Here is a 12587-nt window from a genome sequence, read left to right as displayed (position 1 = left end):
AAATAATTTTTTGTGTGTTTTTTGTTTGATTTTTGAGGTAGGGTCTCACTCTAGCTCAGGCTGACCTGGAATTCACTATGTAGTCTCACGGTGGCCTCGAACCCATGGCATTCCTCTTACCTCTGCCTCTCAAGTGCTGGGATTAAAGGCGTGTGCCACCACGCTTGGCAATTTTTTAAAAAGTAATGTGGAGGTCAGGCAACTTCCCCAGGACACCAAGTGAATAAGTAACAGAACTACCACACTCGCCCCCGCCCCGAAAAGAGACCACTCCCCAGCATTCAGGAAAGACAGACATCCCAGAGGCTGTGACCTGATGTGGCAAGGTGCAGGCCATACAAGGTGCTAGGGTGTCCCAAGTTCTGCTGGGATGAGTTGGAAAGGCTCCAAAGAGAAGGTCTGAGATTTAAAGTAGGGTCAGCAGGATGGAATGGAGGTCCTAGACCAGGCCACACCCAGGGACAGTAAATGGAGACCCAGCCGCTGTCTGACCACTGCACTCACGGACTGCATCTTTGGAGAGGCAAGCCAGGGAGTTCCCAGAAAAATGCTCACCACCTGCCTGCGCCCCGCCCCCATGACCTCTGCAACTCCCCAGGAGCATCCATCTGCCAGACTTCCAAATTGACTTGTTCCAATGCACAAATAGTCCCCTTCAGCCTAAGGAGCAACAATGAATGGGAACCAAAATTTAAAACCTCCAAGATCCCCGAGAATGCCAGGGCAGCACTTTGCTCACAAATGTGCAATTCTATTGCTTGGGACTTCCAACTGGGAAAAGGAGCAAGGCAATAACCTCAAACTGCACTCCACAGTAAATCCTGCCATGCGCCCTCCAGCCTCTGCTCCAGCAATTCCAGGCCTCCGATATGGGCCCCAAATTAAAACCACAAAGACAACTCAACCCTTGTAATATGAGAATACTTATCAAACTTCTTCCTCAATGTGGCACAAGGGGAGGGAGAGATGAATGGAAGCCCACTTGCCGACTCTGCTCCCTGATATTTACTGATGGCTTCTGACTGGTAGCAGACAAGCAAATAATACATAGGAGTCTGGAATGCTCAAAGTCTGTGATTCATACCAGCCCCAGCAGGAAAAAGCGGTAAGAGTCAAAAAATCTTAAAAAATAAAATAATCATAAAAAAGCTAAACAAACAGGAAGCCCTGTATGGCAGCTACCTAACGGCTCCCCAGCCTGAGGATGAACTGTTTCCTTCCAGACAGACAATAAAATCTGCAAGATGCAGCCTTTGTTGGTGGGCTTGGCAACACGGCGAACACAAAGGGGGCTTTTGTGTGAACGGCTGCTTTGCTGTAAGCTCACAGCAGCCGCCAGGCTAGCTGCTCCTCTCTCGTCTCCTCCGTTCACACAGGCAAAGGATGGTAATTAAAACCAGTCCGGGGAGCAGGCGGGACGGCACACACAGGGCCACTGTAATTAACCTCTGGAAGGTAAGACTGCACAAATGACACTGCGGGGACACACGGGGCAGCAGCAAGTGCCACAGCCTTCCTTCAGATGCTCCTCAAAACAAAAGAACACCCCGCAGCGTCCTTTCCCTTCTGCACGGTAGTTCCAAGGAAAAATTAAGGTCTCGAAGCCCACAAAAGTGGCAGCTCATTCTAGACAGGAGCTTGGAAGAAAGGCAGCCACACAAAGTCCGCCCCAGCCGCACAGGGCCCTGCTGACTTCAGCCTCGCTCTCTGAAATGGTCCTTCCCAGCCAGTGGGTTCAGAGCCCCTTCACTCCCAGCACACGTCAGCAGTCAGCATGGCACACAGAATGTCTGGTGTCGAGGACATTTAGGGGAAGAATGAGGAGGGAATGGGTTGTGCAGCAGAGAACTCTCAGAGTCCAGGGGGACCCCAGCCCAGGTGTCCTGATTCAGCAGGTCACGGGTGGGGCCAGAAGACAGCTTTCCAAGCACCACTGGTGGCTGAGGGGATCTCAAAGAAACTGCAAACTGTATAGAAACCAGCATTTGCTAACACTGACCAGAGGAGAGGCAGGACAACAAAAGAGAAGGGGGGATCACAGAATCCCAGCAGGAACTGGACGTGTTGGGTGGACAGAACTTCACAGGCCAAATCAGGACAAAAGGCTGGAGCAGAACCACCTCTGTCATGGGCTGGCCACAGCACCTTTTCAGCCGGGAGCCTCCTGATCACATACATACCTGCTCTGATCTCAGCAAGTCCAGGACTCACAGTGAGAGGTTTCCATCTGCATCTGGGCCTCCTCACATGTTAGGTTAGACTAGAAAGGACATGGCCAGCATGGGCTGCCTTGGTGGTTGCCTGGACAACAGCTGTGGACAACTGAGGCCTGGCCTCGGCTCACAGAAAGGAGTGAAGAAACCACACAGACTTGCCAGCCATGGGCAGCTCTGGCCCAGAAGAGCTCTAAGGACTGCTCTGGTTTTGTAACAATCTCCAGTTCTCCCTGATGGCCTAGGTTTTGTAAACTGAGAAATAATAATACCTGTTCTTGCTGTGACTAGGACTGTAAAGCTCAAAACAGACATCTGGGGCTGGAGAGATGACTTAGCAGTTAAGGTATTTGCCTGAAAAGCCAAAGGACCCAGGTTCAATTCTCCAGGACCCATGTAAGCCAGATGCACTAGGGGGCGCATGCATCTGGAGTTTGTTAGCAATGGCTGGAGGCCCTGGCATGCCCATTCTCTCCCTCTTTCTCTCTCTCAAATAAATAAATAAGTAAAATATATTTTAAATTAAAGAAAAAAGACATCTGTAATAGCTCTTTGTCAAAAGATCAATAGCACCCCAGTGTGGTGGGGCAAAAAGATGGATTAAATAGAACTAACAGAATGAGATACGGCCAGGTTGGGAGATATTTAATAAATGCTGGACTTCTACAGTCTCTTACCTAACACAGTCCCACAGAATCAAGTACCTCATTGGCTGCATTTTTGTTTCTTACTTGTTCTGTCAGCTTGTCACAGAATTGACAGATACCACTCAGGCACAAGGGCGGGGGCGAGGCCGCAGCTTTCTCAAAGCCTGAAGCCCGGGAGCTCGAGCCACTTACCAGGGCGTCAATGAGGACCTCTGCTCCCTCTTCGCTCTCGTGGAGGGTGTCGATGTCTGTCAGCTCCTGAAGCAGGTCAACTACTGCTATGGACACATGTGACAAGGGTTAAGGGCATCTTGTGCACACTGAAGTCCCATCCATGTCCCTCTGGGACCCTCAGTTCCCTTCCGGTTCATCGCCATCGCTTCATCTCTTCTTCTTCTTCATGTGCCTGGATTTTACTATCATTTCTTCAACAGGTTCCTGCCTCCCAGTGGTTCTCGATTGATGTGAAACTGATCCACTCGGCCTCTTCCCTTCCTGGCAACAAAGTTACTCGTTTTCAAAAGTTTTCAACTTTAACTAGAGCATGTGGGAGGCCTCTTCTCCAGTGAGAAACAGGTCAGCATCTTTAATGCTGCCTCCTAATTTAAACTCCTGAAACTCGGTGCTCATAAGTGGCCCAGTTCACCTTCAAAGGCAGGGGGAGGAGGTGGATGTGTACACCAAGGACTCTCCAGAGTTGGGGGAAGGACAAAATCAGTTTGAAACATAAAGGGTCAGATTGACATGAGACAGTACCTGGCCCTACCAGCCCTCAAGGGCCACTTAAGGTGAACAATGGACACTAAACAGTGGGTAAAAATAGGAAAAGGACAGAAAAATATGGGAAAGGAAACATGAAAGAGAGGAAAAAGGAGTTATGTTTGAGGCTAAAAGACAGAACTAAGCTTCCCTTCTGTGAAAAAAAATAATCTCAGTATCTCCCTTCTTCAACCCCCCACACACAAACATACACACACACACACACACACACACACACACACACACACACACACACCCTTTGCTCAGTTAGCTTACATCTACTGAATGCCCATGATAAATAAAACATAGTAAAGTGATAAAGCAAAATCCATTTGTCTTTCTGGTCCTCAGTCTCCTCATCCATAAAATGATGAAGTTAGAAAATCAAAGACCTTAAAAAAAAATGACGCGCCACAGGCAATCATCAACATGTAACAAACAAGGACCATACATACTGAACCACGCGCATCCTGAACCTAACTGGGAGATTAGGAATGACTTACTAACAACAAAAGACTGGCCAGAAAATAGCATTTGAAATGAGGACAGAAAGACTAGACAGCAAGACCACAGGAACAAAAGAGGAAAAGCTGAAATGTGCACCCAAAAGAAGAAAGAAGACTTGGGGAGAGAAGGAAGGAGGAAGGGCCTGGGCATGGCGCAACTAGCTCACTTGAGAGAGTTAGAGATGGCGGAGGGGTCAGTAACGCTGGGGAGGGCGGAGCCACACTGAAGGGGGAGACTCCCCGATGCTGCCACACGTGTGGAAGGCAAAAAGCAAACAAGGGTCCGAACCAGGACAGTTTCACTAGCATCAGAATGAAAACCAGAGGCAGGTCACATTGACAAGAACCACAGGAGTGCTAACTGCCTAAGTGATACTCTGGGGATTTTATGAATACCTTTGGCTGAAAGAAAAATTTCTTCAAGGTTTACTGACCAGATAACCTCAATGAATAAATAATTAAGCTTTCATGTCTCTTTCACTTCTAAAGGTGATATTTACCCACAAGAGTACAGCGGACAGTATAACGAGCTTAAAGGTCTTTGAGGGAAAAAAAAAATCCTTCATGCTTACAGTCTTTATAAACCAAGTAACCAGAAAGCTGTTGACACAAAAGACCAGAGGCTCATGCTTCCCGTATAGTGAACCAAGGCAAACAAATCATTTGAATTAAAAAAAAAAAAGCCCCCACATGAACCCCTAGAAACTCTAGTGCTACCTCGGTCAGCAGGAGTTAGTGGGGGTCACCCCTCTGTGCCGGGATGAACAGTCACATCATAAAGGCACCATATTAAAAGTGATTATCAGCCAGGCATGGTGGCACATGCCTTTAATCCCAGTACTAGGGAGGCAGAGGTAGGAGGATCACTGTGAGTTCAAGGCCACTCTGAGACTCCATAGTGATTTCCAGGTCAGCTTGGGCTAGAGTGAGACCCTATCTCAAAAAAAAACCGAAGGAAAAAAAAAGTGATTATCAGGATAAGGATGGTGTGCTGAATTCTCACAACATTCCAAAGTTAAGTGTGATCTCCACTTCCCAGATAAGAAGATAAGAGCGGAGAAGAGACCTAAAGTCTCCACTGAGGTTAAGGGAGGATGTCAAGCCCTCTGATCCCAACAGTAACACTTTGCCACTACTGCCCTATTAATGCATGGAAGGGCGTGAGCCAGTTCTAACATGGCTACAGTCAGGTAAAGTCTAGCCACGGTAAGAATAAAAAGGGCTGGAGAGATGGTTTAGCGGTTAAGTGCTTGCCTGTGAAGCCTAAGGACCTCGGTTGAAGGCTCAATTCCCCAATGCCCACGTAAGCCAGATGCACAAGGTGGCACATGCATCTCGAGTTCATTTACAGTGGCTGGAGGCCCTGATGAGCCCATTCTGTCTCCCACTCTCCCCCACCCCCAACCTCTTTCTATCTCTGTCTCTTGCTCTCAAATAAATAAATAAATTAATACATCATTTCTTGGGCAGGGTAAGGTGGCTCACCCTTATGCTCTAAGAAATTCCCATATTTATTCTCTTGGAAAGTTCTTCTGTAGGAGATGTGAAGACATGATCATCTATTCATATGCCTATTGAATATGCATGGCAACAGTTCCTCTGGTATCCACCCACTCATCTGCCTACCATCCACTGTAGTCAGTTACCAATAGGTCAAGGACCTGAATTAGGCATGTGACAAACAATATCATTACATCCTTAAATAGCACCATGCATGATTACTTATTAGCTAGTATGTGGTAATTATTCATTAAATAGCCTCCAGAGACGAGCAGTGTATAAATGGAGTCCAACTGATGATGGTTTGAATTTTCATTTTTTTGACTGTACCATGGTGCAAAAGAGATATGTCTTCAGTAGAAACCAAGCTTAGACTTTGGAATTCTGCTCTTTGCCACACCACTGACAGACCAGGCACCCACGTGACTGCAAGGGCTGACTCTGACACTCGAGTGTTTTCTCTTGCTGAGCTATGTGTGGTAGCTTAGGGGCATTCCATATGCTTTTTTCACTTCTTAGTTCTTTCTTTCTTTATTTGAGAATGACAGAGAGAGAGAATGGGCACACCAGGACCACTAGCCAATGCAAACTCCAGACACATGCGCGACCTTGTGCATGTGACTTACGTGGGTTCTGGGGAATCGAACCAGAGTCCTTTGTCATTGCAGGCAAGCCCCTTATCTGCCAAACCATCTCTCTAGCCATTTTTTAAAAATTTCAGATGGCATCTTTAAAAAATATGTCTTTTATTTCTTTTTGAAATATCTATTTATTTATAAGAAAGTGTGGATGAACAGGAGTGCCAGGACCTCCTGTTACTGCAAACAAACTCCAAATGCGTGTGCTACCTTGTATATCTGGCTTTTCATGAGTACTGGGGAATCGAACCCAGGCCATTAAGCTTTGCAAGCAAGTGCCTTTAACTAGTGAGCCATCTCTCTAGGCCCCTGCATACACTTTTGACTTACAGTATTTTCAACTTAGTGATGGGCTTATTGGGACATAACCCACTGCAAGTTGGGTATCTGACCACACAACAGAGGAGTTAGCACAACTTGGAGGACAGGGGAGTCTCATCCTTCTCATCTTTGCTCTGCATCCTGTACAAGATGAACAGTCTATACCTAACACTGGCTATGTGACCTTGTGTAAACCCTTCTATGTCCTTAAGGCTTAGTTTCCTTATCTGTGAAGTAGGGGTGACATTCTTTGCCCAGCAGATATATCTATGTAGCTGTAAGAAATACAAAAGAAAAAAAAAAAAGGAAGTACAAGAGGTCAGACAGTATAAGTTAAAATGCTCAGAAGACAAGAGAGTACTATACACGGGTGACTGCTCACATCTTCGCACAGAATGTCGAGAGCTCTTACTACTGCCTTCATTTTCCCAAGAGCCTCTCAAGTCTAAAAGTTGAGCTAGGGGCTGGAGAGATGGCTTAGTGGGTAAGGCACTTGCTGGCGAAGCCAAAGGACCCAGGTTCGATTCCCCAGTATGCACGTAAGGCCAGATGCACAAGGTGACGCATGTGTTGGGAGTTCATCTGTAACTCTATCTGCTTCTTTCTCTCTTGTTCTAAATAAATAGATAAAATATTTAAATTAAATAAATAAATAGGGCTGGAGAGATGGCTTAGCGGTTAAGCACTTGCCTGTGAAGTCTAAGGACCCTGGTTCAAGGCTCAATTACCCAGGACCCACGTTAGCCAGATGCACAGGGGCCACACACATATGGAGTTCGTTTGCAGTGGCTGGAAGCTCTGGAGCACCCATTCTCTCTCTCTCTCTCTCTCTATCTGCCTCTTTCTCTCTGTCTCTCAAATAAATAAATTAAATAAATAACTAAAAGTTGAACTAACAACAATGGTTTGAAAGAACTAACTTTACACTTCAGTTTTGCCACAGGCATGCAGATTGATCAGGTCTTCATTTGACTTCTGAAGACTTGTGGGCCAGGTATTACTTGTGCCTGGTTAGGCCTCTTGCATGTGCACAAACATTAAACCTAGGAACTTTGGGGGGATGGGAATTGACAATGGCAGTGATTCTACATAGGAACAGGATAACTTTTTAACTTTTTACCAAGAAAAGTCATTTCTTATAATGTTCTAATGGACTCTCTCCTCGCCTGCTTCCCTGCCTCACTTGAGTCAAACAGAAAATCAGCTATTCAGGTCCTGCAAACATTTTATGAATCGCACTACTGACTTACTTTACATAAATTCCCAGCTTTCCCCCCAATAGCATTTCAGCATAATTTCACAATTATGTGTCCATAATTGTGATTATCAGATGACTCACGGGCAGGAAGGTCATGGGAAGAGAGGAAAGAGAAATGAGAACCAGAAGAAACAAGGGGCAGGTGAAGGAACTTGCAATCCTGAAGAGAACACCCAGCTTGGTCTGCCACCCACCCAGCCTTTCCTCACAGGCGTCCGTGATGGGCTTTTCTCCCACAGTTACAATTTCATTTCAGCAGGTAAAAGCTCTCCCATCCAAGTGTAATAGAAAGACAGAGAGCCTGTCTCCCTGCGAATTACTAAAACACAGTTTTTGATAGCGTATTTTGTCATGTCGAGTAAAAAGGCCACCACACTCGCTCCCTCTGTCCCTGTCCACTACCGGGGCAATAAGCTAGTATAGTAACAGTGAGGCAGAAAAGACCAGCTGGCCAAGAAACGGTCCATAACACAACAGCTCTTGGACAATGAGTGGTGTTTACTTCTGGTTTTGGGCCTAATCCCACTTAGTCTTGGTACAGAAACTGAGTGTTAATCTTATTAATATCCACTGAGATGTGTCCACAAGCAACAGAATTAGTTTTTTTTTTTTTTTTTTTAAAAAGAAGGGAACACAATGCATTAAACAGACAGCTTTTGACACTCATTTCAAAAAGGTTTTCTTGAGAAAACAAACCAGCACAGATTCAGAGGATATAAATGATTCAATGCAACAAATGGGGGGTTTTAAAAAAATGTTTTCGCCAGGCGTGGTGGTGCACACCTTTAATCCCAGCACTCGGAAGGCAGAGGTAGGAGGATTGCTGTGAGTTCGAGGCCACCCTGAGACTATAGAGTGAATTCCAGGTCAACCTAGACTACAGTGAGACCCTACCAGGAAAACCAAAAAAAAAGTTTTTATTTGTTCTTAAATAGGACAGTGATTAGATATAACTTAATTAATGAAAATGTATTTCACGCTCAGACAAAATGGTCTTTATCTCCTTTTAAAACAGCTGGCACTAAGCCCCTAGATGTACCAGGACCCTTAAGTTTAAGCCAATACTAGATCAAACTAATATGGAGAAGATGAACTCATTCAACATTAAGCACCTACTTCTGCCAGCCTAACCTGCCGGGAACATGGATGTCAGGATATCACCTAAATCCCATGAGCAACATAGTCTTTTCTTTTTAGCCAGGTGTGGTGGCACATGCCTTTAATCCCAGCACCTGGGAGGTAGGGGTAGGAGGATAACTATGAATTCCAGGTCATCCTGGGCTAGAGCAAGACCCCACCTTGAAAAATAAAAATAAAAGTTAAAAAAAAAAGAAGTCCTTTTTTTCCCCTAGATTACCATTTGGGCTCTTATTACCAATTTGCCTTTCTTCAGAGAATATTTAACTGGCTTTAAAACCAACAGTGGGGAGCTGGAGAGATGGCTCAGTGGCTAAGGTGTTTGCCTACAAAACCTAAGGACCCGAGTTTGATTCTCCAGGACCCACATAAAGCCACATGCACAGTAGCACATACATATGGAATTTGTTTGCAGTGGCTGAAGGCCCTAACATGCCCAATCTTTCTCTCTTTGCCTGAAAGTTTAAAGAAAAAAAAAAAAAAGAAAGTGGCTTATTAGTACATATAACCTAGAAGTTAGATGACACATGAGAAGAAAGAAAAACAAGTAAATCCTATTGTAATTTTGATTCTGGCAACATCAAAATGAGGATAGATCCTACAAAAACAACAGCTCAGGGGCTGGGGAGATGGCTCAGTAGATGAAGACACCTACTTGCAAAACCTGCCAGCCCAGATTCAATTCCCCACATAAAGCCAAATGCAAAAAGTTGTGCAAGCATCTGGTCTGCAGCAGGAAGAGCTCCTGGTACACGCACATACGTTCACACACATAGAGGTCTATCCACCCCCCACCTCAGCACACACCTGGAAATAAATAGATAAAATTTATTTAAAAGATTCAATACTTAAAAGTAAGGACTAGGCAACAATGAGATAAAAAAAAGTGAGAGAGAGAGAAGGAAGGAAAGAAAAACAGCTCAAGATATGCAAGTCTTATTAGACAGTACTTGCAGGAAATCAACGGAGCAAGATCCAACTCCCTCCCTGTCCAATTAGAAAAGAAGCTCCTTGGCAGCTCAAACCCATCCCAGCGCCATTCTTGTTCATTACTAGCGGGCCTGTAACACGAGGCCCTCTAGATGACTGCTCACACCCTCCAGGGTAATATGGTGTGTCTCAGTCAGTTTGTTCCGCCTTAGCATTCTCAACCCAAACCGCTCAAGTTCAATTGGTCCCCGCTGGTCTAAGAAAGGCCTGCGCCTTCTTTCCCAATTCCCATGGTAATTTGTCACGAGACTCAACTGGACAACTGGACAAGCTGTCCTGGCTTTCTAGAGTCTGGGGAAACAAAACAGCGATTTAGGAAATGGTAGTCTTGACCTCTCTTCCTAAAACTGTTCCAGATGAAAAGCCGCTGTCTATCAGCACCAGTGATGGCTCCATAACAGATTTCTCCCTTCCTGAACTTTAGTTTATGACACACCACGCTGATGACTTAAGTAGCCTTCCAAAGAGATCCCATTTGCCTGAATCACAAAAGGGCGGGGGATGGGGAGCAGACTGAATCAATCCAGTTTAGATGACTTGATATTTTTTATTACAGAATAGGGCACGTAATTGCAGAACAGTAGTCATGACAAAGCACTGCAGAGATGGCTGTTGAGGTATTTGCCTGAGAAGCCTAAAGACCCAGGCTGGATTCCTCAGGACCCAAGTAAGCCAGATGCACAAGGTGGCATGTGCGCCTAAAGTTCGTAAGCAGTGGCTAGAGGCCCTGGCATGCCCATTCTCTCTCTCTCATCTTTATCTCTCTGCCTCTTTCTTTCAAATAAATAAATACAATTAACACTACAGGTCTGCTATCCTGGTGAGCATGCAGTGACAACTGGAGCAGCTACAAGACCACAAGAGCACGCAGCAGAGGAAGAATGACACTTTCCGCAGCAAAGGCAGAGACCATGCAACCCTCAGCGCCGCCCATCAAGTCCCTGGTTCCCTGACCAGCCCCAAGCCCTCCTTCCTCAGAGCGCTGATGGCTCAAGGGCACTTCCCAGAGCTACCACAAGGGTATAATAATCTGAATGTTTTGTTTTCAGCGAGTTAGTAGTGCTTGTTCCCCTAGCAGCATAAACATGCTGATCATACCGTGGAGGGAGCCAGCACCTGCCCGTGATCAACGACAAAGACTTCAGCAAGGACTAGGCCGGAGGCAAGCCTGGCAAGCGACATACAAACAGGGTGCTTGGGAATCTGGTGCCAGGGTGATTTTTAAAATCTTCAGTAGCACAAGGGGTGATCGCCACCATCCCTTCATTTGCTTTCCCTTTGTTCCTTTAAGCAAACGGAAAATCTGACTTAAGCCAGACCACACATACAAAAATTGTTATTTAGCCGGGTATGGTGGCGCATGTCTTTAATCCTAGCACTCAGGAGGTAGGAGGACTGCCATGAGTTCGAGGCCACCCTGAGATTACATAGTTAATTCCAGGTCAGCCTGGACCAGAGTGAGGCCCTGCCTCAAAAAACAAAAAACAGGGCTGGAGAGATGGCTTAGTGGTTAAACACTTGCCTGTGAAGCCTAAGGAACCTGGTTTGAGGCTTGATTTCCCAGGACCCACGTTAGCCAGATGCACAAGGGGGCGCATGCATCTGGAGTTCCTTTGCAGTGGCTGGAGGCCCTGATGCACCCATTCTCTCTCTCTGCCTCTTTCTCTTTCTTTCTGTTACTCTCAAATAAATAAAAATAAGCAAAAACATTTGTTGTATGGCAATACCTGAGAAACATGGGGGGAGGGGCTCTAAACATGTTTCCATGATTCACTTTACAGAAAATTGTTTGAAAAAGTAGTATTCTAAGAAGGCAAGAGCTGTTGGATTTCACTGGATGGTTTGTTTAGGATAACCCTTCAATGCCATAAGGTGGGTCTCCCTCACTCCCAACCCGTCACAGATGAGAATGCCACTCTGCAGTCAACCCACAGCCATGGCCGGGCTCCAGGCTCCCGGGGGAGCAAGCGCCGAAGCGCTGCCAGGCCCTCACCGGGGCAGTGATGCGGAGCGCCAGAATCAACTCCTGGGCAGCTTCTTGCAGCGGGAAGGACGGGGCGCAAGCTGTTTTCTCATATCCACTGCCTCTTAAGGTTACAACAAACCAGCCTCTGATCCAATTAAAATCCCTATCGCTTATGTTTTCTCTGAGAAGGACAAAACAATGATGACCCGGGCTTGCTGGGAACACAATCAGCCACATGTGGCCCTGGGTGATAAAATGAAGAGTTAAAAAAGATTAAAAATGTAAGTCATGACTACCATGAAATTGTTTATTCATGGTTAGGTGTTTCTGGCAGTTACAGCTGTCTAACAGTAAATTGTTAACAACCGTTTCCTGAAGAAAAATTTCCATTATAGATCACAGATAAGACAAGAAACAGAGCTCAACATTGCAGGGAGACCCACGCTGACCCAGAGAGGGGATGTTAACGACAAGTCAACAGGGCTCACCCTGTCTTGAAACCACTGTCAAGAAAACTGTTCTTTAGGAAGGAAGGTGGCATTTACCCTAACTGCTGCATCTAATTAAAATTAAGGTAATTAAAAATTTTTTTCAAGTGCACTTTAAATGTGATGAAGGGCATAATTAGAAATCAGATTTTTAAAAACATCAT

General features: G+C 45.6%; 1 protein-coding gene across 1 annotated transcript in view; it reads right to left on the bottom strand.

Annotated features, from left to right (window-relative positions):
* The window catches only part of Ctnnbl1 (catenin beta like 1), a 192736-nt gene that overhangs the window by 108869 nt on the left and 71280 nt on the right, over nt 1-12587 (bottom strand). The window contains exon 5 of the mRNA XM_004666678.2: nt 3053-3150. Within this exon, the coding sequence (XP_004666735.1) occupies nt 3053-3150 (98 nt within the window). The remainder of the gene's footprint in view (nt 1-3052; nt 3151-12587) is intronic.

The sequence above is a fragment of the Jaculus jaculus genome, chromosome 8 (assembly GCF_020740685.1).
Source record: "Jaculus jaculus isolate mJacJac1 chromosome 8, mJacJac1.mat.Y.cur, whole genome shotgun sequence".
NCBI classification, from domain to species: domain Eukaryota; kingdom Metazoa; phylum Chordata; class Mammalia; order Rodentia; family Dipodidae; genus Jaculus; species Jaculus jaculus.
This window is presented reverse-complemented; position numbering and strand designations above follow the sequence as displayed.